This window comes from Gracilinanus agilis, chromosome 1, assembly GCF_016433145.1.
Source record: "Gracilinanus agilis isolate LMUSP501 chromosome 1, AgileGrace, whole genome shotgun sequence".
Taxonomy (NCBI): Eukaryota; Metazoa; Chordata; class Mammalia; order Didelphimorphia; family Didelphidae; genus Gracilinanus; species Gracilinanus agilis.
The window spans coordinates 405,141,727-405,163,798 of NC_058130.1; the positions used below are offsets into that span (position 1 = coordinate 405,141,727).

A 22,072-nucleotide genomic window follows, 5' to 3' on the forward strand; every position below is an offset into this window, starting at 1 on the left:
ATGAGATCATGAATGCTTCAAAGCATGATATGAAGGATTTGAAAGAGACTAGCTTGGATAAAATAGAGGGAGAGGCTGGAAACCAAGAGCCCATCTTCCAGGCTACGTGTGTAAGTGGGACCATTAGAGAAACAATTTCACAAGCTAATATTCCTTATATCATTATCAATATTTATCTAAAATATTTTAATTATTCTCTAACTGAATGTGAAGACAAATTTCTTACATTCTTTTTTTACATTTTGAGTTACAAATTCCCTCCCCCTTCCCCACCCCTCTCATTAAGAAGGCAAGCATTTGGATTTGGGTTATACATATACAGTCATACAAAACATATTTCTATGTTAGTCATGTTGTAAAAGAAAACACAGACCAAAAGGAAAAATAAAGTTTTTTTAAGTATACTTCAATCTGCTTTCAGATTCTATCAGTTCTTTCTCTGGAGGTGGATGGCATTTTTCATCATAAATCCTTCAGATTTTCTTAGATCATGGCATAGTTGAGATAGCTATCTCATTCACTACTGATCATCATACAATATTACTATTATTTTGTATAATGTTCTCCTGGTCCTGCTTGCTTTACTTTTCATTAGTTCATGTAAATCTAAGTTTTTCTGGAAGCATTCTGCTCATCATTTCTTATAATGCAATAGCATTCCACCACAATTATACACAACTTGTTTCACCATTCCTTAATTGAAGGACAACCTCAATTTCTAGTTCTTTACCTCCACAAAAAGAATTGCTATAAATACTTTTGTACTTATATGGGTCCTTTTCCTTTTTTTGTCACTTTGAAATACAGACCAAGTAGTGGTATTGGTGAATCAAAGAGCATATGCAAAGTTTTATAGTCCTGTGGACATAGTTCCAAATTCCTCTCCAGAATGGTTAGATCAGTTCACAGCTCCACCAATAGTGCATTAGTGTCCCAATTTTCCCACACCCCCTTTAGTATTTGTCATTTTCCTTTTCTGTCATATTAGACAATGTTCTAGCTCTTGTTCGATCATAAATTCTTCCCTTGTCCATAGATCTGACAGCAAACTCCCTATTTTGTTCACTGATTTGCTTATGGTATCACCTTTTATGTCTAAATAATGTAATCCATTCTGCTCTCAACTTTTCATTTTATGTTCATCCTGTTCACATTCAATTATGATTACTAATTATGTGTTTTCCTCCATCCTACCTTTTCTCTATCCTTTTTTCTGTGTCCTTTTATCCTTTACCTCCTCAAAAGTGTTTTGCTTCTGACCACTGCCTTCCCCAATCAGTTCTCCCTTCCATCAACCCCACTTCTTTTACTCCTTTCCCTTCCTACTTCTCTATATAGTAACCTAGACTTCTATACCCAACTGAGTGTATACATCATCAATATTTATTAAATGTCCACATGTATAAAGAAACGAGATGAGAACTATAACATAAATCAAATAGAGACAGTTCCTGCCATTATTACCTTCATTTTGCAGTTGAGAAAATTTAGGCAAACAAAGGTTGCCTCAGACATAGCCAAGTAAGTGTCTGTGGCCAAATCTGAACTCAAGTCTTCCTCATTCCAGGCTCTACACTATCCACTTTGCTATCTAGCTAGCTCTCATACTCTTTGCAGTACATCAGTAGTTTTTATTTTATTACTATTCCCAGAGCAAGAGGGGAACAATGGAAGTCATGGGGGAAGGAGGAATAGGGGTTGAAAGGATGCTAACATCGTAGCATCAGGGAAGATGCCAAGATGCCCAGCAAGACGCTGTTTTATTATTGGATGGAATATGAAGCATGATAGATGGAGGAGAAAGGGTCAGGTAAGAGGCAAAAGCCCTCTCGAGGTCCTGTCTTGAGGATCATTGTTTCTAGTGGGGAAAAGGGGGGCAGTATCAGGACAGAAGGTATAGATTCTTATTTCCTGGTGGATGGCTACATAAGTGGAATGATATGCTATCATTATAGGATATTTTCTAAGTCTCATCTTCCCATTTAGGATATTATAATCTTAAGGAAATGTGTGCCAATTCTGTTGCAGAAGTTCTTACCTTTTTGTGTCATGGACAACTTTGATAGCCAATAGACTTTTTCTCAGAATAAAATTTTTATCAAAAGTTTTTTCTACATCTATTGATATAATTATGTGATTTCTGTTAGTTTTGTTATTGATGTGGTCAATTATGCTGATGGTTTTCCTAATATTGAATCAGCCCTGCAATCCTGTTAAAAATCCTACCTAGGCATACATAGTGAATTATCCTTGTGGCATATATTGCTGTAATCTCCTTACTAGCATTTTATTCAAAATTTATTCAGATTGATTTTTCATCAATATTCATTAGGGAAATTGGTCTATAGTTTCCTTTCTCTGTTTTTACTCTTCCTAGCTTAAGTATCAGCACCATATCGTGTCATAAAAGGAATTTGGTAGGATTCTTTCACCTATTTTTCCAAATAGTTTATATGTCACTGAGGTTAATTGTTCTTTAAATGTTTAGTAGAATTCACTTGTGAATCTATCTGGCTCTGGGGATTTTTTTCTTGGAGAGGTCACTGATGATTCATTCAATTTCTTTTTCTAAGATGGAGTTGTTTTTAAGTATTTTATTTCTTCTTCTGTTAATCAGGACAATTTACATTTTTGTAAATATTCATCAATTTCACTTAAATTATCTGTTGAAAACAAGAGAAAGTGTTTTATCATCAATCCTCCAAGACCAATATTAGCGAATGCACTTAATCAGCTATAAGTTGTCAATCAGTTATTTTCATCTACATTGTAGTTGTTTTTATTGTTCTCCTGGATCTGATTTCTTTTCTCTGTATCAGTTCATGCAAGTCTTGCCACATTTCTTTGAGTGCTTATTTTTATCATTTCTTATAACCCACTGGTATTGCGTTCTGGTAATTTACCACAACTTATCCAACCATTGAAAGAAGTCCACTTAGTACCTAATTTTTTTCTAGCACAAAAAGTGTTGCTATGAATATTTCGTCACATCTGAGATGCTTCTTGGTATCTTTGGCTTCCTTAGGCTACATGCCAAGTAGAGAGATTGTTATATCCAAGGTTATGAATAGCTCAATGACTTTTCTGACATAATATTCTAAATTGTTTTCAAAATAATTTGATCAGGTCCCATTTTTACAAATAATATATTACTATACTTATCTTCCCACAGCCTCTCCAGCATTGATTATATCCCTTTTTATCGTTTTTATCAATTTAATGGGCAAATGTCAGAGATACCTTTTCCCCCCAACATATTTTTATTTAACTCATTAAGTATTCCTCAATTCTATGTAAAAAACATTTTAACATTCTTTTTTTTTAATCTTTAGTTCCAAATTTGCTCCCTCCCTCTCCTTCCTTTTCTTTGAGATGGCAATCAATTGGATATAAGGCTTTACATGTGAAGCTATGCAAAACATTTCTATATTATCCATGTTAACAAAAGAAAATACAGACCCAAAAAAAGGAAACTAAAGAAAGTTTTTTTAAAGTATGCTTTGATCTGTATTCAGATTTCATCAGTTCTTTCTCTGAAGGTGGATAGTATTTTTCATCATTAAGTCCTTCAAAATTGTCTTAGATCATTATATTGATCAGAATAGCTAAATCATTCACAGTTGATCATTGTAAAATATTGTTGTTATTGCATACAGTATTATCCTAGTTCTCACTTCATTTTATATTGGTTCATGTTTGTCTTCTCAGGTTTTTCTGAAACCATACTACTTGTCATTTCTTTTATTTAATATATTTCTGCATTTGTTTTTACCATTACTTTCTTTTCAAATTTTGAGTTCCAAGTTCTCTTCCTTCCTCCCATCCACCCACCCCCATGCTCTGGGAAGGCAAGCAATATGATATCAATTATACATGTGAAATCATGCAAAATATATTTCCATTTTAGTCATAGTTCAAAAATAAAGTGAGAGAATTATAATTTAGTTTGCACTCAGAGTTCATCACCTCTCTCTCTGGAGTAGATTATATTTTTTCAATTCCTTTATAATAGTCTTAGGTCATTATATTGATCAGAGTAGTCAAGTCTTTCACAGTTGATAATCATTACAACATTGCTATCTTTATACACAATGATCTCACAGTGATTCTCGCTTCACTTTGCACAAGTTCATATACGCCTTGCCATGTTTTTCTGAAACTATCTCCCCTCATCATTTTCCACAGGACAACAGTATATCATAACTATGTACCACAACTTGTTCAACCATTCCCCAAATGATGAGTATCCCCTCAATTTCCAAATTCTGGACATTATCAAAAGAGCTGCTCTAAATAATTTTTGTACATATGGGCTCTTTTCTTTTTTCTTTGATCTCTTTGGAATACAGATCTAATAGTGGTAGTGTTGGGTCAAAGGATATGTGACAGTTTTATAATCCTTTGGACTTAGTTCCAAATTGTTCTCAGAATGATTATACCAGTTTACTGTTCTGTCAACCATTCATTAATTTACCTATTTTTCCTTCATCCCCTCCAGAATTTGTCATTTCTAATAGGTGTAAGGTGGTATCTCAGTTGGGTTAATTTATCTTTTCTAAATCAATAACAATTTATAGCACTTTGTCATATGACTATAGATAGCTTTGATTTCTTATTCTGAAAATTGCCTGTTCATATAATTTGACCATTTATCAATGGGAGAAGGGCTCTTATTTTCATAAATTTGAGTCAGTTCTATGCTCAGTATATATTTGAGAAATAAGACCCTTGTCAGAGAAATGCTGTAGAATTTTTGTTATTACTTCATTGTCTGTGGTACCTTTTAGCAAACTGTAGTTTCCCTGATCGTCCCTTTTAATTAGATCTCTTTTTGCTTTTGCTTTTTCTGAGATCATGATTGCTACCCTTGCCTTTTTTTTTTAATTCAGCTGAAGCATATTAGATTCTGCTCTGGCCCTTTATTTTGACTCTGTATGTGTCTTTCTGTTTCAAATATGTTCTTTAAACAACATATTTTAGATTCTGGTTTCAAATCCATTCCATTATCCAGTTCAATTTAATGGGTGAGCGTATCCCAAACATGTTCACAGTTATGGTTACTGTGTATTTCTCTCCATTTCATTTTCTTCTGTTTCTTCTCTCTTTTCATACTGGCCCTCCTCAAGACATCTGTTTTGCTTCTGACCACTGCCTCCCTAGATCTTTCCATCCTTTTACCATCTGCCCTTTCTCTTCTCCTTTTCCCTTCCTGTTTCCCTATTGAATAATTTCTATTTCTATATAGAACTAAGTGTGCGTGTGCGTGTATTCTTTACTCTTTGAACTATTTCTGATGAAAATGGGATTCAAGCATTACCTGCTGCTTCTCATTTCCTGCTCCACTGTGAAAGCTCTTCCTTGTACATTTCTTTTATTTGAGAAAATTATAACCATTCTACATCTCCCTTCTCCTCCCACTGCATCCCTCTTTCTCACCTCTTCACTTTCTGGGGGAGATCATTTTAACATAAATGACACATTCATTCAACTGCCTTAATATTGATAAATTTCTTAGAAGTTACATGTTATCACCCTCACATAAAGGAATATAAACAGTTTAACTTTATTGAAACCCTTATGATGAGTCTTACATGCTTTCCCTTTTATGTTTCTCTTGAGTCTTATGCTTGAATGTCAGATTTTCTACTCAGGTCTGGCTTTTCATCAGAAATACTTGAAAGTCCTCCATTTCATTAAATATCTATTTTTTTCTCCTGAAGAATTACCCTCAGTTATACTAAATAGATTATTTTTGCTCTTTTGCCTCCTTTAAGTAGAAGCTGCTAAATCTTGTGTGATCTTGTCTGTGGTTCCACAATATTTGAACAATTTCTTTCTGGCTGCTTAAAGTAATTTCTCTTTGACCTGGGAGTTATGGAAGTTAGCTATAACATTCTTGGGGGTTTTCATTTGGGGATTTTTTTTCAGGAAGTGATTGGTAGAGTCTTTCAATTTCTGTTTTGTCCTCTGAATCTAAGATATTGGGGCAATTTTCTTTGACAGTTTCTTGAAAAATAATGGCTGGGCTCTTTCTTTGTGTCTTTCAGGTAGTCCAATAATTCTTAAATTAATCTCTCCTTAAATTATCTATACTAGCCATGAGAATTTAAACAAAGAACTATAAAGATTTGGCAAATGATTAAATATGAAAAATAAGAAAGAAGAATCAAGGATGATCCCAAAGTTATAAATCTTAATCATTAGAAAGGTGCTAGTGTCCTCAAAAGAAATAAGGAAGTTTGGAAGGTGGGTGGTTTGTAAGTGGAGATGATGAGTTCTTCTGAGGTATATTGTATTGAGATGGTGATTGGGATGTATAAGTAGATACGTCTAGCTGCAATTGTCAATATAGGACCAGAGTTCAAGAGTGACATAATTTTGCGTGATAAAAATAAAAACTAGGCGACTCTATGAGACCACTCAGAGATACCACTCAGTTAAGAGAAGCAATATGGTGGAAATCCTGGGGGGGGCAATGTCCCCCACTCTTAGGGGTAAGAGATAAATGATTATCCAGCAAAGGACTCTAAGAAGGAATGATGAGACAGGACAAGAACAGAAAAATTCAGTATAAGTCCCAAGATAGAGTATCCAGAAGGAAAGGTCCCCCAATATAAAACTTTTTTAAAGTGATTTTAATTGTATTTTATAACCCTTACCTTCTATCTTAGAATCAATATTAAGTATCAGTTTCAAGGCATAAGGGCAGGATTAAGTGACTTTCCCAGGGTCACAAAGCTAGGAAATGTCTGAAGTCAGATTTGAACCCAGAACCTACCGTCTCTAGGCCTGGTTCTCTATCCCTTAAGCCACCTAGCCACCCCAATCATATAAAGTTTTTAAGTGGGCAAAGGTCTTTACATACACCATTTAATTCTTTCCTTATAACAACCCTAGTTGTTATACTATAGTGTTATATATATATACTAAATATATATAAATACTATAGGTATTACTATTGACATTTTACAGGTGAGAACACTGAGTTTCAGAGAGATTAGGCCAGTGATGGTAAACTTTTTAGAGACCAAGTGCCCAAACTGCAACCCTCATGCTGCATATGAGCCTCCCCTGCTTTACCCCAGACAGGGGAGAGAAGACATTGGGCTGCTGGGCAAAGAGGCTGGAGATGTGAGAAATGTCCTCAGGTACACATGGAGAAGGGGAAGAGAGCAGCCCCCTCCGGTACTCTGGCACAGAGAACAAAGTTCGCCAAACAAGATTAGACTATTTGCCCATAGTCACACAATTAATAGCTAGATGAGATTCAACCCAGGACTTGTACAGCTTCAAGTTCAGTGTTCTTTCCCACTATACTGAGCTATTTTTCCAGCCATGACCATTCACTCAGGTGGATACCTGAAGGGAAGTCAAAATACAGGTCGTGGAAATTAAAGGATGGTAAACCAGAGTTTTTGAAGGGGATATCAATATGTATACAGAAATCCCTAAATATGTAACCAGTTTGGATGTAGAAGACTGTAAATCAAAAACTGAATCCCTAGAGAAAGCAGGGAGAGCAACTTAAAGACTAGTAGATTATTGTCAAAAGGCTTTCAACAAGGTTATCTAGATGAATGGAATTAACCTCAAAAGAGAGGTTGTGACTTGTGACAAGTGGGTCACAGATAGATTAACTCCTCTTCATGCCCCAATGTACCCAAAAGCATGAAAGAAGGATCAATGAACAATAGAGAAAGTAGTCATGGATAGTTTCTTATAGAGAGGGCAAAGTTTCTGTGAATAGCAGAAGAGTGTGAGACTAAGAGATCTAAGATAAAGTAGAGTTTGTTAAGAGGATGGAAAGACATCCCTAAAATGTCCATTCCCCTAATTCAGAGATTCCACTACTATCCATATATTTCAAACTATATATCCCGGGAGCTCAATAATAAAATCAAAGTTCTACATACACTAAAATATTTATAACAGCACATTTTGGAGTAGCTAAGAACTGAAAGCAAAGTAGATGCTCTTTGCCTGGGGATTAGTTGATCAAATTATACTTCAAAATTCAATGAGGGGAGTAAAAGCTCAATGGAGTATTACTGTGCTGCAAGAAATAATGTAATGAATACAGAGAAGCATGGAAAGATATATGAACTGATGCAAAGTGAAGTAACCATATCCAGGAAAATATTGTACACAGAGATTACAACAGTTTAGCTAGAAAGAAAACAATAAAACATTTGAAACTGCATGCTGTGAAATGGTTATGGCAAAATATGGACCAAGGAATTAATATGAGTTGGTACTTCAGCCTCCTGATTTTTTTCAAAGGTGGGGAACTATTTGTATGGAATATTGCATATACTGGTGGATAATTTTTTATACTGTTCAGGTCCTCCTGAATCCAGGTCTATCACCTAGCTGCCCTGGTTGGTTAATTTTCCTGAACTAATTTTCCTTTTTATAATTCTTTATTATAAGAGGGGAAGAGATTAAGATATATTAGGAAATGTAGGTGATAATATAAAAGGTTTCAATAATTTTTAAGAGAATAGGATATAAGTCAAAGGACATAATGGAACTGGAGTTCAGAGGAAGATATGAAGGAGAGGGGGGAGTGCAGGCAGAGAAGGATGTAGTTAGGAGTGAGAATCTGTGGAGAGATATCAGAGAAGGAATTTTTACTTTAGCAGATAACAATTGTGTATCACTGAGATAATGAAAGGAGGGATGGAAGCTCTCCAGATATGAGATGGTGGAAGAGCCAGTTGATTCAAGCCCTCACCTGTGAGGGCTCTGTGATGATTGAGTACCTTTGGGGAAGAGTGGGAGTGGCATCCTCAGTTCTTACAGCTTATCACTCTAAACATGGAGCAGCACAAGTGTAGATAAAGAGGTTATGGCTACAAGGGGTTTTTGACTACTTATCTGGGACATTTAATACCAGGTATTCCATTTTACCTGACAGATCTGCTTAAGATCTCTGAGGGAAATGAGCCCTTTTAGTTCAGGCCCACTACTGCTTCTGGCTTCCAGCCTTGCTGGTTTTTAAGCATAGATCCATAGTATCATCTCAAGATGGCAGCAGGGGGAAGAGAAGTGGAGGAGGCATATATAGCAGATGCCCATATGTGAAACAAGAATTCATCTCCCAATCTCTAAGTCCCCTGAAGCACAGGCTTTCCAAAACCTTTGACCCCATAAGATTTAGAATCTTTAGTGGATTTGCTCAGTATCTCTGCTGGAAATGAATCCCCTTATAAAGAGGAAATATCCAGGACCTCTGCACTGAGTACTGGGAATCCCCTCACATTAGCACTCCAGGGAAAAAACTGAATTAGTTAACAGAACGAAGTATCTTAGAACTAAGTTCTGAGAAGTACGGAACGGAGAGCATAATTGAGGTTGTGAAAAACTAAAGGCTTCTCAAGTGACTCTTCCCTTTAGCCAGGAAGAAGTCATTGGTTCTTAGAATGAGTCATCTTTATGAAATGGAGGGGGTAGATGTTGGATTGTGGCAAAGTCAAAGAAAAAGCTCGTAGCAAAAAGTAGAGGCATCAAGTCTAAGGTTGGAAGTAAAAGAGAAGAGTAGGATGGAAGCAAGTATTGCTTTGTTTTCTGCGTGAGTATGAAATGAGTGCTGAGCCTTTTAGAATTCAGTTCAATTCAACAAATACCTGAATATCTACTATATAAAAATCACTCTGCAAAACCATAATGTAGCTGACACAATATAAGTATGCTGATACATACTGAGTATGCCCAGGCACACCTTATAATTTCTTTTCTTTTCTTTTTTAAACCCTTACCTTCTGCCTTGGAATCAATATAGTGTATTGATTCTAAGGCAGAAGAGTGGTAAGGGCTAGGCAATGGGGGTTAAGTGACTTGCCCAGGGTCACATAGTTAGGAAGTGAACCCAGGACCTCCCATCTCTGGGCCTGGCTCTCAATCTACTGAACCACCCAGCTGCCTCCCCTCTTTTTTTTTTTAAATGTTATTTTATGTCCCCTCTTTTTAAGTCTGTATTTTATCAGTGAAGTTTAGATTTTTTTTAAATTAAGCTTAGTTAAGTTTTAGTTTAATTTTATTAAGAATAATATTTATGTCATAAAATCATAAGATCATAGATTTAGAGCTAAAAGGAACTTCAGAAGTTATATAGTCAGGCTTATTCAATAAATATTAAAGATAAAATACAAAAGTCTCTTTATGAATACCCTAAGGAAATGCTCTGCACATACCTATCAGGAGTGCTGAATTTGGAGTCAAAAGACTTAAATTCCAATCTTGTCTTGGCACAGTGCCTAAGGATACATAATAGGTACTTAAATATTTGTTGACTACTTGTTGTTCAGTCACTTAAACCATTACTGACTCTTGGTGACCCCTTGGGGGATTTTTCTTGGTAAAGATACTGGACTGGTTTGCCATTTCCTTCTCCAGCTCATTTGATAGATGATGAACTGAGGCAAACAGGGTTAGGTGATTTGCCCAGGGACACTCAGCTAATAAGAATCTCAGGCCAGATTTGGACTCATAAAAATGAGTCTTTCAGATTCTAAGCCCAGTGCTCTAGTCACTGTGCCACCTAGCTGCCCTATTCACTGAATGGCTTGAGAAAGTCCATTAACCTCTATGAAATTGTTTCCTTGTTTGTAAAATGAAAGGAAAGCTGCACTAAATGAATTCTAAGGTCTCTTTCAATGCCAACAGTCTGCAACTCCAAAAGAAACATGTGAATTCTCTGAGAAGGAGGCCAAAGTCTCCTGTAGGCAAAGGTGGACACCATATACTTGTACAGATCAATATACAAAGCATTTGGGAATTAGAAAGGCAAATAAGTGATTATTGCCTTTAAGGAGCTTAAAATCTAATCAGGGAGAGAAACCATACATAAGGTATAAAAATATTTATGGATATGGTCAAAATTTGTGATTTCATTGGCATAGAGAACCCCTAAATGAGGAAAGGTCCTCACTAATCTTTTTTTTCTACCAGCTGACATCTTCTTGTTAAGACTTGCCTAGGGGAACAAGGGATAGAGCACCAGGTCTGGAGGAGCTGGGTTCCAATTTGGCCTCAGATACTTCCTAGCTGTGTGACCCTAGGCAAGTCACTTAACTCCCATTACCTAGCCCTAACTGCTCTTCTGACTTGGAACCAATACACAGTATTGATTCTAAGACCGAAGATAAGGGTTTTATTTTGTTTTTCAAAAAGAAGAAGACAAAAGGTAAGGTTTAAAAAAAAAAAAAAAGACTTGCCTAGAGAATCTAAGAGATTAAGTGATTCACCCAGGGTCACACACCTGGTGTATATTGGAGGCTAGATCAGAATTAAAATCTTCTTGCTTCTGAAGTCAGCATTCTATCCACTAAGCCACACTGCCTTTCATGTTATTAATCATGGTGGCTTAGAAACACTAAAATGTTTCCTAGAATGGTGATACTGATCAGAGCCATATAGGGTTAACCTGGGAAGACTTCATGGAGGAAGTGATAGATCAGCAAAGTGCTCTAAAAATATTGATTAAGTCAGCAGTGTTTCTAAATTGGAAAGGATATGGATTAATAGGGCAGAGGGGGAAAAATTCTGGTTGGAAGAATATAGCAAGGTAGTGTCAGAAGGAATAGCAAATGAGTTGTGCTGGAGATGATAAGCAGCTGAACTTGGTTAAAGCAGAATGCCCAAGTGAGAATTTTAAGGTGATATGGCTGGAGTAGAGGGAGGTTAACTGGAAAAATGCCTTAAGACCCCTAAAACCTCCCTTTCCAAAAAAGTCATATTTTATAACAAAAAATGAAAAAGAAGAGGAAAAAAATTGTTGAGCAAAACTAACAAATGTTGAGACAATCTGACATTATACCCAATATCCCACACCTGTTGTCCCTCACCTGCAAAGAAGCAGAAAGGGGAACCTTCTCATATCTCTCATTAAGTTACAAGCTTGGTATTTATGATTATACAGCCTTCTTTTTAAATTATTAGTTGTGGCGGTTTCCATTGTTGTAGTTGTTGTAGGGTCAATTTTGTCCCCCCCCCTTTTTTTTTGTCACCAGCCATAACTTTCCAAACCAAAACACATCTCACAGGCCACTAGCCCTCAGATGTATTATCTCCCTCTATTAGAATGTAAGCTCCTTATAGGCAGATATTGTGGCCCCTTTTGTTTTTGTGCCCTCTCATCTTGGCATATAAAAAAATCTTAGTAAATGCTTTATCATTTACTATATATGTTGTTTGCCTAGTTCTGTTTACTTCAGGCTATATTAGTTTATTCATTATGGTCACCATTTCATACAGCACAATAGTATTCCATTACCTTCGTGTACCACAACTTGTTAAGTCCAGTTCTTTGCTACCACAAAAAGTGTGGTTATAAATATTTTGGTGTTTTTCAAGTTTTTCTTTTTGTCATTGGGCTCTTTGGGATATATGCTTAGGAATAGAATCCCGAGGCTAAAAGTTCCACTATTTTTAGTCCCTTTCTTCATACAGGTTCAAATTGCTTTCCAGAATATTTGGACTAATTTTCAGCTTCACCAACAGTGCTAATTAGTATGTCCATCTTTCCACAATCCCTCCAATATTGACTCTTCTTTCTTTTATCATCTTTGCCAGTTTTCTGGGTCTGAAGTGAAACCTGAGAGGTATTTTTATCTGAGTTCTCCTATGATGAATGATTAGAGCATTCTTTTGTATGGTTAACAGTTTGCAATTCTCCTTTTGAGAACTCTTTGTTCAGATCTTTTAATTATTCAATCTATTTATTGAAAATGGCTTTTAGTCATACGTATTTCTTTTAGTCAACTTCTTCCCTTCTAAACTTATTCCTGGTTGCATTAATTTTGTCCATATAAAAGTTTTTCAATTCCATGTCATCAAAATGATGTTTCATCTTTTGTCATCACCTCTCTCCCTTACCCAAAGCTTGAAAGATTCTCGATCTCATTTTTACAATTTGTTTTTAGAGAGCATTGGAAGCCACTGCAGGCTTCTAAGGAGAAGTTAAAATTGTCATGATCAAAATGGCACTTCAAGAAGCTGGTTCATGATGATCTAGACTAGTAGAGGCTAAAGGCTGGAATAGGGGTTTTAGAGTTCAGTGGCTCCCCTATAGCTTTCTGCTTACAAAACAATGGGAAAGTACTGCAGGAATAACAGCTTGATTTGAGTTAGGGATATTTTACCTGTCAGATCTTGCCGCATAGGTGTAATACAAAAACAACAGCAATAAGCCAGGATATTTGAGAAGGCATAAGTGAAAGTCACTGGGAAGCCAGGGTCTGTTAAGCAGAAAAAAAGAGTTAGGTAGAATCCTAAGATAGTGGGTCTATGCTTGAATTTCAGGTTGTTTCTTTGACATGGTCAAACATTGAACTTTAATTGTGAGGGCTTTTACTTTCCATCTCCACAGTCTGATTTTGCTTTATATCTTTGTTTGGATTACATAAATAACTCCCATTCAAAAATGCTGTGAGGATTTCTTCCCAGATTTTTTTTTACCCACCTGGGATTTGCACCCTTCAAATATCTGGAAATGGTGCTACCTCTTCACCAGAAGCTAAAATTCTGATGACAGATATTTAGTGACTTTACTCCCTTGTAGAGGCAAAAATTCACCTCATTATGGGTCTCCCCTTTTGAAAATCAGAGAATTCTGGAAGGTTATGAAGACTAAAGCTCAGAAGAACTATGTGTAGTGGTGAGAACAGCCAGGTGAAGGCCATAGATATAGCATGAGCCCAGATCGTCTGCCTTTTTTTTCACTGTACTGTTCCTTTTCAGACTTTAAAATGCATTGTCCTACTGAGGGATGCCAAGGCTCCAACTGCAAGATGAACCCGGCAACTTTTTGCCATTATATATTTGAAGGGACAGTAGATTTGGGAGTTGCAGAATCAGTCAATTATTTTAGAATCTCTGATGAGGTTCTTTTTAGTTTGGTTTATTTTAGTTTTTCAAATTCCCTGCATTTGTACCACATGACTCTCCTCACTGTATCTTGCTCTCCTTCAGTAGAATGCCATCCTCCTGCAGATAGGGACTGTTCCGTTTGTGTCTTTGTTTCCCCTGTATTTAGCACAGTGCTGGGCACATTGGAAGCCCCTTAATGTTTGTCTAATTGAACTGAATATTTCTAATGCTCTTCTGCTTTACTGCTGTTCTTCTCTATCATCAATAATATTTTTCTCCACTGAATTCCCACTTAGAGTCAGCCTGGCATGATGGATAGTAAGCTGGTTTCTGGAACAGAAATTGAATTCAAGTCTGACTTCTTCCACAAATTGATTGGGTGACCCTTCTTCCCACAGCCCTCTTAGATTATAATTTTCAGAGCAAGTAATCTGCAGTGGCTTAGAGAATTTTCTCACCAATCAGTAGATCCCCTCTACTAATGATACCATTAGTGTGGTTCAAAGTTTCCCTCTGGAGCCTCATCATGGAGGTGACCCCTAGGTTCCTCAAGTCTGTGTTAGCCTAGTGCAAATTCCACCAATTCCTACCATCTGAAAAGGCTTGGCATGGAGACCTAGTGGTGTGTTTGCTACCAAGAACCTACCTAATTTATTTCCAAAAAAGCTACCTGTAGGAAGACTGACCAACAGATGAGGAAGTTTTTTGGCTGGGGAAACTCATGAAGCGATCTCTTTAGGATCTGGAGGAGAGGCCGCTAAAAGACACAGTGGATAGAGAACAAGGCTTTAGAGACAGGAGGACCTGGATTCAAATATGACTTCATACACTTCCTGTGGGATCCTGGGCAAGTCATTTAATTCCATGAGCCTAGCTCTTGCCTTTCCATCCTAGAGTTAAGAAAGAAAGCAAGGGTTTATTTTTTATTTTTATTTTAAATATTTTCCCCTAGTTACATGTTTCATGTTCTTTCCCTCTCCCCCAATCCCCCTTATCCCCCCTTAGCCAATGAACAATTCCACTGGGTTTTACATGTATCATTGATTAAGACCTAATTCCATATTATTGATAGTTGGACTGGAGTTATCGTTTAGTGTCTACATCTCCAATAATATCCCCATCAGCCTATGTGTTCAAGCAGTTGTTTTTCTTCTGTGCTTCTCTTCCCACAGTTCTTCCTCTGAATGTGGCTAGTTTTCTTTCTCATAAGTGAAAGCAAGGGTTTAAAAAAAGGGGGGATTTTTAGAGAGGCTGAGATCAGCATTCCCAGAGGAAATCATAAGTACTTTGGAGCAGTGACGTAGCCAGCATACCAATTTTGGGCAAAGACCATAATTCAAATAAATACTGGTTTTCCTGCATACAGTCCTGAGTAATGTTTAGTCATTTCCTTAATATTTTTTCTTGATTCATCAAGGGGTCTTTATAGACCTAGACAAGTTGTTCTGAGGCATTTCATCACCTAATCCAACTCAGCTTGTTGGTTCTGTCTTAGTTGGTCTGTCATAGTATCAGTTCTAAGACAGAAGAGTGGCAAGGGCCAAGCAATTAGGGTCAAATGACTTACCTAGGATTTGTATGAGGTCAGATTTGAAACCAGGTCCTTTAGATTACAGGCCTAGTGCTCTATCCACTGGACTAACTAGCTGCCCCATTCTTTCACTTTTAACAGCTTTTTTTTTAATCTTGAAAAATACTAAATTCCCTGGGTTCAATCCCTGCATCTGACATAAATACACTTGGCTGGTCACCCAGGTCATGTCACTTCATCTCTCAGGGATCTGGGAAATCCTCTAAGATCATAAGATTATAGCCTCTATCCCTATAAGAGAAGGTGCTGACCTAATTGACTGATAAAATGAAGTTTTCTTATTATAAAATCCCTATATGAATGAAATCACAGATATGATTTAAAAGGGAAAAAAAAGCATAAATGCTAGCTTAGTAGACAAGGTAAGAAGGTATGCAATGTTTCCAAAGCATTGTGTTTCATCATTCCCTTATACCTTTCTACCCCACCCCAGGATGTCACAGTTTCTCCCTCTCTTCCCTTTCTTTCTTGTTCCCAATACCTATAGTATAATATTCCTTTTGGTATGTTACAGGAGTTCTGATTTTATCATGATATACAAGGGAATGTTGTTCTTAGTCTTCTTCTTTGGGTTTTTTCCCAGATTTTCTTTTTTTATTATGAACTTGACAAAAATCAAGAAACATAAACATTTCCATATACAGAGAACAGAAAAAGGACTGTCTGTGAAAGTTAGTCTCTATTACATACAGCTTGTTTTTAAAATATGTATCAGATTTAATACTATAGTGCCAACCAAGAGTGCCCTTCTTGTCTATATGTCTCCTTCTGAACTGTTTTTTCCTCTGTTCTGTGTTTTTAAAATATCTCATCAGTGTCCTTTTCTTTGTTTTTTTATCTCTATCATTACACCTCAGTCCCCTACCCTCCAAAGGCCCTCCCTTGTAACAAATACGCATAGTCAAACAAAACCAATCCACACATTGGTCATGTCTGAAAATGTATGTCTCGTTCTGCACCTGCCATCCATCACCTCTCTCCCAAGTGGTAGGAAAGATGCTTCATCATCAGTCTTATGGAGTCATGATTGGTCATTGCATGGATAATCTTCAGGTGGAAAATGAGGTCATCTTTGTCCTTCATTGAAACAAGAAAAGTCAATGGTTGGCCCGCTCTTACATTTGTAACAATCAGAGTGAGTGGAGATGACAAATATGTGGAGCAAATCCAGGAATAATTTGTTCTGTACTATAAAAAGCCCAGGAACTTTCCAAATAAAGTATTGCAAGATGATTTTTAAATTTTTGTTTTGTTTTGTCTGTTTGTTCTTGAGACTAAATGTCCCTGTCTCACCCAAGCAGAAGTGCTGATCCCACCACTCATAAGCATAGAGCTTTGATCTCCTCTATTCGTCCCTTCCTCTGGCAGCCCAGTTGCCTCTCACTTTCGGGGGCTCCTATACTCATGACACACTTACAGTGGACACCTGATCAGCTTTAGTCCTGCTGTAGCTCAGAACTCCTCAGGTTAAGGTATCAGAGTAGCCTCAGCCTCCCTGGTAACAAAGACCATAGGCAGAGACCATTACACCCAGTTAGGGTCATTTCTGAAGATTCATTACTTCTATGATGCAATGAAGAGTTCAAGAAAATGACTAAGGCTATATGCCATGCCGAACCTCGCTGGGAACTCCACTGAAAATCTGATAGCCCCATTTGGAGTGTCTTATCTCTATAGAAAAATAGACAGATAGGAATCAATGACAGCCTTTTCACTATTTCTGAAAATTAAGACTTTCAGTGAATCATGACAATCCAGTTCATCCACAAGGCATAACCCAGTGTATCTCTAATTATAAAATAATAAAGCCCAGTTCAACCTAAACATTTTTTATTACTATAGAGTCAAAAGTTGGCTCTTTTCCTAAACCGTGTCGCTCCTCCTGGCCCATGCCTTGAGTACAATGGAAGCTAAGCTCTGCAATTCACTTATATCAATCAATCAACAAATGCATATTGAGCACCTACTGTGTGTGAAGAACAGTACTAGATGTTATGGAAGACACCATAAAGCAAGAGATATAACCTCAGGCTTCAAGGAGATTCCGATCTATTTACAGTGATGCTATATCATAAACAAACAGTTCTCAGAATAATTTCAAGTTTAATTTATTTTTTTTTGAATGAGACCAAAGAACTGGGCCACATTTTAAAATGCCTTCAGTGGTATTTTAACTTGAATGTACTAAAAAGATATTTTTCATGTTGCTATTTTAATTAATTTCTTTATTTCCCTCTCTCCCACAGATAATTTTCAGGATCAAATGAAAAGAGAACTGGCGTATCGAGAAGAAATGGTACAGCAGTTACAAATTGTAAGACATATGTCTTTCTACCTCAAAAAATATTTCTTGATTTATTTTGTTTGTGACACCTCTAGTCTTCTGCTCTGAAAGCTTTTGGTCCCCTTTCCTCTCAACTTATGTGAATTATCATTTCCATGAGATTTACTTAGACACAGGGCAAGCAGATATGTCATTATGTTTCATCTAAATATAACCATTTAACACGTGTCATTAGAAGATGTGTAAATTGTCAGTGTGGGATACAGAGACTTACCTGAATCTCTCATAACTTGTACTACACAAAGCCTAAGACTTCTGCAAATATAATCTTTAGTGTATGTATACATGTCGATTAAATTCATATTAAGGATGATGACAAGAGACAAAGGATTCCAGAATGAAACATGTAATTCCATTCTTAATTTACTTATAATAATCATTCTTACAATTTAATAATTCCCAAGATCTACTTGTACAGTAACAGCATTTATACAGTGCCTAAGACATAGTAGGTGCTTAGTAAATTAGTAGACATTAGTAAATTTTTACTGATTGACTGATAATAAATAAGAATTATTTTTCTGAATCATTACCCTCCTTCCCTGAAACTCTTCTTTGATACAGCCATCTTTCTTTGTGATATTTTTTTAGTAATGCTTATAAAACAGGTCATCTTCCATTTCTCCCTAAAATATTTTTAATATGTTCTGAACTCCATGGATGATATCCTTATCCCTTTTAGTGTTCAGGATATGGCAATTACCATAATTTATGTTGTTTTTAAATTTTTTTCTCTTTTGTTACTATGGACTTGATAAGCCTTAAATAACATGAACATTTTCACATTCAAAGAACCAGAAGAAAGGACCACATGAAAAAATTATGAATCTCCATTACATATGGCTTTTAAAACATATATATTTCATATTTATCATGGGAGTTCCAATACTGCTTTACTTGCCTGGGTCCCATTCTGCATTTTATTTTGCTCTCTTACTTGTATTTTTAAATGATTCATCAATGTTCCTTTCTTTGTTTCTTTTTTGATATGATTATCATTGTTGCTTGTTATTTCAAGATTTAGTTTGTTCATGTTTTCTTTTCCATATCATGATATGCATGTATATGTCTTGTTCTACAGTCATGTCTGACTCTTCATGATCCCATGTACCATAGCTATCCATGGGGCTTTCTTGGCAAGGATACTTGAGTGGTTTGCCATTTCCTTCTATTGTTTTCTATTTTTCTATTTGCTGAGCAAATAGGTAGGAAGTGTCTGAGGCTAGATTTGAACTCAGGTCTTCCTGACTCCAGGTCCAGTGCTCTATTCAATGAGCTACTTAGTTGCCTCCTAATTTTTATATATACATATATATATATATGTGTGTGTGTGTATTTGAATGTTAATCTATTAGCCTACTTATCTAACAATCTATCTCAATTTTTCTAAGAAAGTTTATTAGCATTTTTCTGCATCTATGAAATAGTTTTTATATTAATGGAGATTATTGATAGCAATATTATAAACATACCCTTTCTACATTTTGAGGACCATTTGGTTTTAGGGTGGTTGTGGGGACAGCTATGTGGCTCAGTAGATTGAGAATGAGTGGATTAAGAACCATATTGGGAGGGGGGTCCTGGGTTCAAATCTGGCCTTAGACACTTCCTAGCTGTGTGACTCTGGACAAGTCACTTAACCTCCATTGCCTAGTCCTTACCACTCTTCTGCCATGGAACCAATACTTAGTATTGATTCCAAAATAGAAGGTAAGGGGTTTGGGTTTTTTTTTTAAAGATGGTAATAAGTTAGAGTTTCAGGAACAAAACAATCTTACTAATGTCATCATTGACCCAAGATGCTCAGGAACTTGAGCCAGATCTGAACATCTCTAAATAGAAACCTGGAGGCAGCCACGTGGCTCAATGTATAGAACATCAGACCTAGAGTCAGTAAGACCTAAGTTCGAATTCAGTTTCAGACGCTGACTAGCTGTGTGACCCTGGGCAAGTCACTTAAGCTGTTTGCCTTATCCTCTGTAGAAGGAAATGGCAAACCACTCCAATATCTTTGCCATGAAAATCCCATTCACAGGGTCACAAAGAGTTGGGCACAACCGAGAGACTGAACAACCAGCACAAGATACCACTCTTTTAAATAGACTCCTTCCTCTCTCTGCTTTTTTTTTAAAATTATGCTCATTTGTTTATTTTGGTAGCTAAACCCAAATTCAGTGACAAGAACTTCTTTTTCAGTTGATAACCATCCTTTTTTTAGTATTTTATTTTTTTTCCCCACTTAACATATAAAAAAATTTTAAGAGATAATCATTATTTAGGGAACTCAAATCAATCTGTTTACAGCATTTTAGCCTTAATATTCTAGGGCATAATAGTTCTAAATTGATTTCTCACCCAAAATGTCATTGATCATCTTCTTTAGTCAACCAATTGAGCAGTAAGTTTGCCCTGCTGATTTGGGGAACATTTCTAATTCTCAAAGTTCATTGTTTAGTTGATGTTATTTTATTGGGAGGTGGACTTTTAGACCTAAGAACTTAAAGTTTTTACAAATTGTACCATGGAAAGTACCATTTTTAGAGTCACAAAAGGAAAATTATCACTCACATATACGCTTGATTACAAAGATGTATGTGATATGTGTGATTAATTTAATGTGCATGATGGAACATTAAAATAGTAGAATCAAAAGTAGAATCAGAGGGGGCAACTGGGCAGCTCAGTGGATGAAAAGCCAGGCCCAGAGACAGAAGGTCCTAGATTCAAATCTGGCCTCTGACACTTCCTGGCTGTGTGACACTGGGCAAGTCGCTTAACCCCTATTGTCTAGCCTTTACCACTCTTCTGCCTTAGAATCAAATACATAGTATTGATTCTAAAGCAGAAGGTTAGGGTTTTTAAAAAATAATTTTTTAATTAAAAAAAAAAGTAGAATCAGAGCCTAATTCTCATTGCTACCGACCAAGCTGCCTAATGTCAGTTATGTAACTTTAATGCTTGGCTTCTGCATCAATTTTTTTAAATTAGAAATAACTTATCACCCAGGGTGTAGGGAATTATTATTGTCAGAAGGTAAAAATAAAAAGTTCTTTAAAATTCCTAAAATGCAATTCAAGGCATCAGCACTAAGAATTTGAATTGTACCCTTTTATAAAAAATTCTGCGGAAATTTACTGATAAATTTTGACAAATAGTATTCATTCAGAATGGTTAGTAAATTGCCCCTGGTAATAAAGAAACACTTTGAGGAAATTCTTTTAAGCCATTAGAATCCCAATTAGTGGTCTAAATTATTGTTAAAATATATTGTTAAACCTGGAGCCAAATTGGGCAACATTTTGCAGTCATCTCTGTTCCTCCTCCTAGCCTTAGCCCCTTATTGGAAGGAGGGACTCAGTCCCAAAGCTGAGGGTCCTCGTGGTAGCCCTGTAATTCCTAGAGCTTCCCACATGATGCCTCACCTGAACTGGCTAACTGAAGTTAGGCTTCATGCCCCGGACATTATCTCTGTGTCCCCAAATACAATGTTCTTGACCAGTGGCCTGTTTCCTTAGGGTTCTGCTCTCTGCTAGGTGACAGGCCTCTAATCTATAAAATTATGTGTAACATAGTAATAGTATTACACATGTTATATCTCCTAGATAAGATATGTCCACTTNTGTAACATAGTAATAGTATTACACATGTTATATCTCCTAGATAAGATATGTCCACTTTAATAATGGCCTTTTTAGGCTACACAATCTGAGTACTTATTAAGGACTTCTTCCTTGAAAGTCAAAAAGAAAGCATGACAGTGAACAGAGAGCTGCATCAAGAAGTCCTCTGAGTCAGGAAGGCATGAATTCATGTCTCACCTCTGATATATACTGGCTTTGCAACCCTGGGCAAATCACTTAATCTCTCAATTCCAGAGGCTGCTATCTGAGACTCTGAGGCGCAGAACAATTGGTGATCTGCCTTGGTAAAGGAAACTTCCTAATTAGAGATTTCTTACACCCCTGAAAACATAGCTCTGGCCCAATGTACAGGACACTGTGAAGTGTTAGAGATGCTAAAACAAAACCAAAAAATTAAATAAAAAAAATACTTCTTGCCCTCAGTAAGTTTGCATTCTATTTGAAAATGCTGGGAATATTTCAGACACCAGTGAAAAAAGTTATTTTTAAACAAGTGGGAAAGTGAAGTGACAGCAGCTTTCCTAGTCTAATCTGTCTGCTCAAAGTTACTGATCAATAAGCTATTGCTCGAGTAAATTATCTGGCCTCTGATCATTTCCTCTGGCTAGGGAAAATATCCTAAACTTC

At 36.5% G+C, this 22,072-nt stretch overlaps 1 protein-coding gene across 1 annotated transcript in view; it reads left to right on the plus strand.

Annotated features, from left to right (window-relative positions):
* SKOR2 (SKI family transcriptional corepressor 2) overlaps window positions 1–22,072 on the plus strand; it is a 56,867-nt gene that overhangs the window by 28,461 nt on the left and 6,334 nt on the right. The window contains exon 8 of the mRNA XM_044657825.1: window positions 17,707–17,774. Coding sequence (XP_044513760.1) covers window positions 17,707–17,774 — 68 coding nt within the window. The remainder of the gene's footprint in view (window positions 1–17,706; window positions 17,775–22,072) is intronic.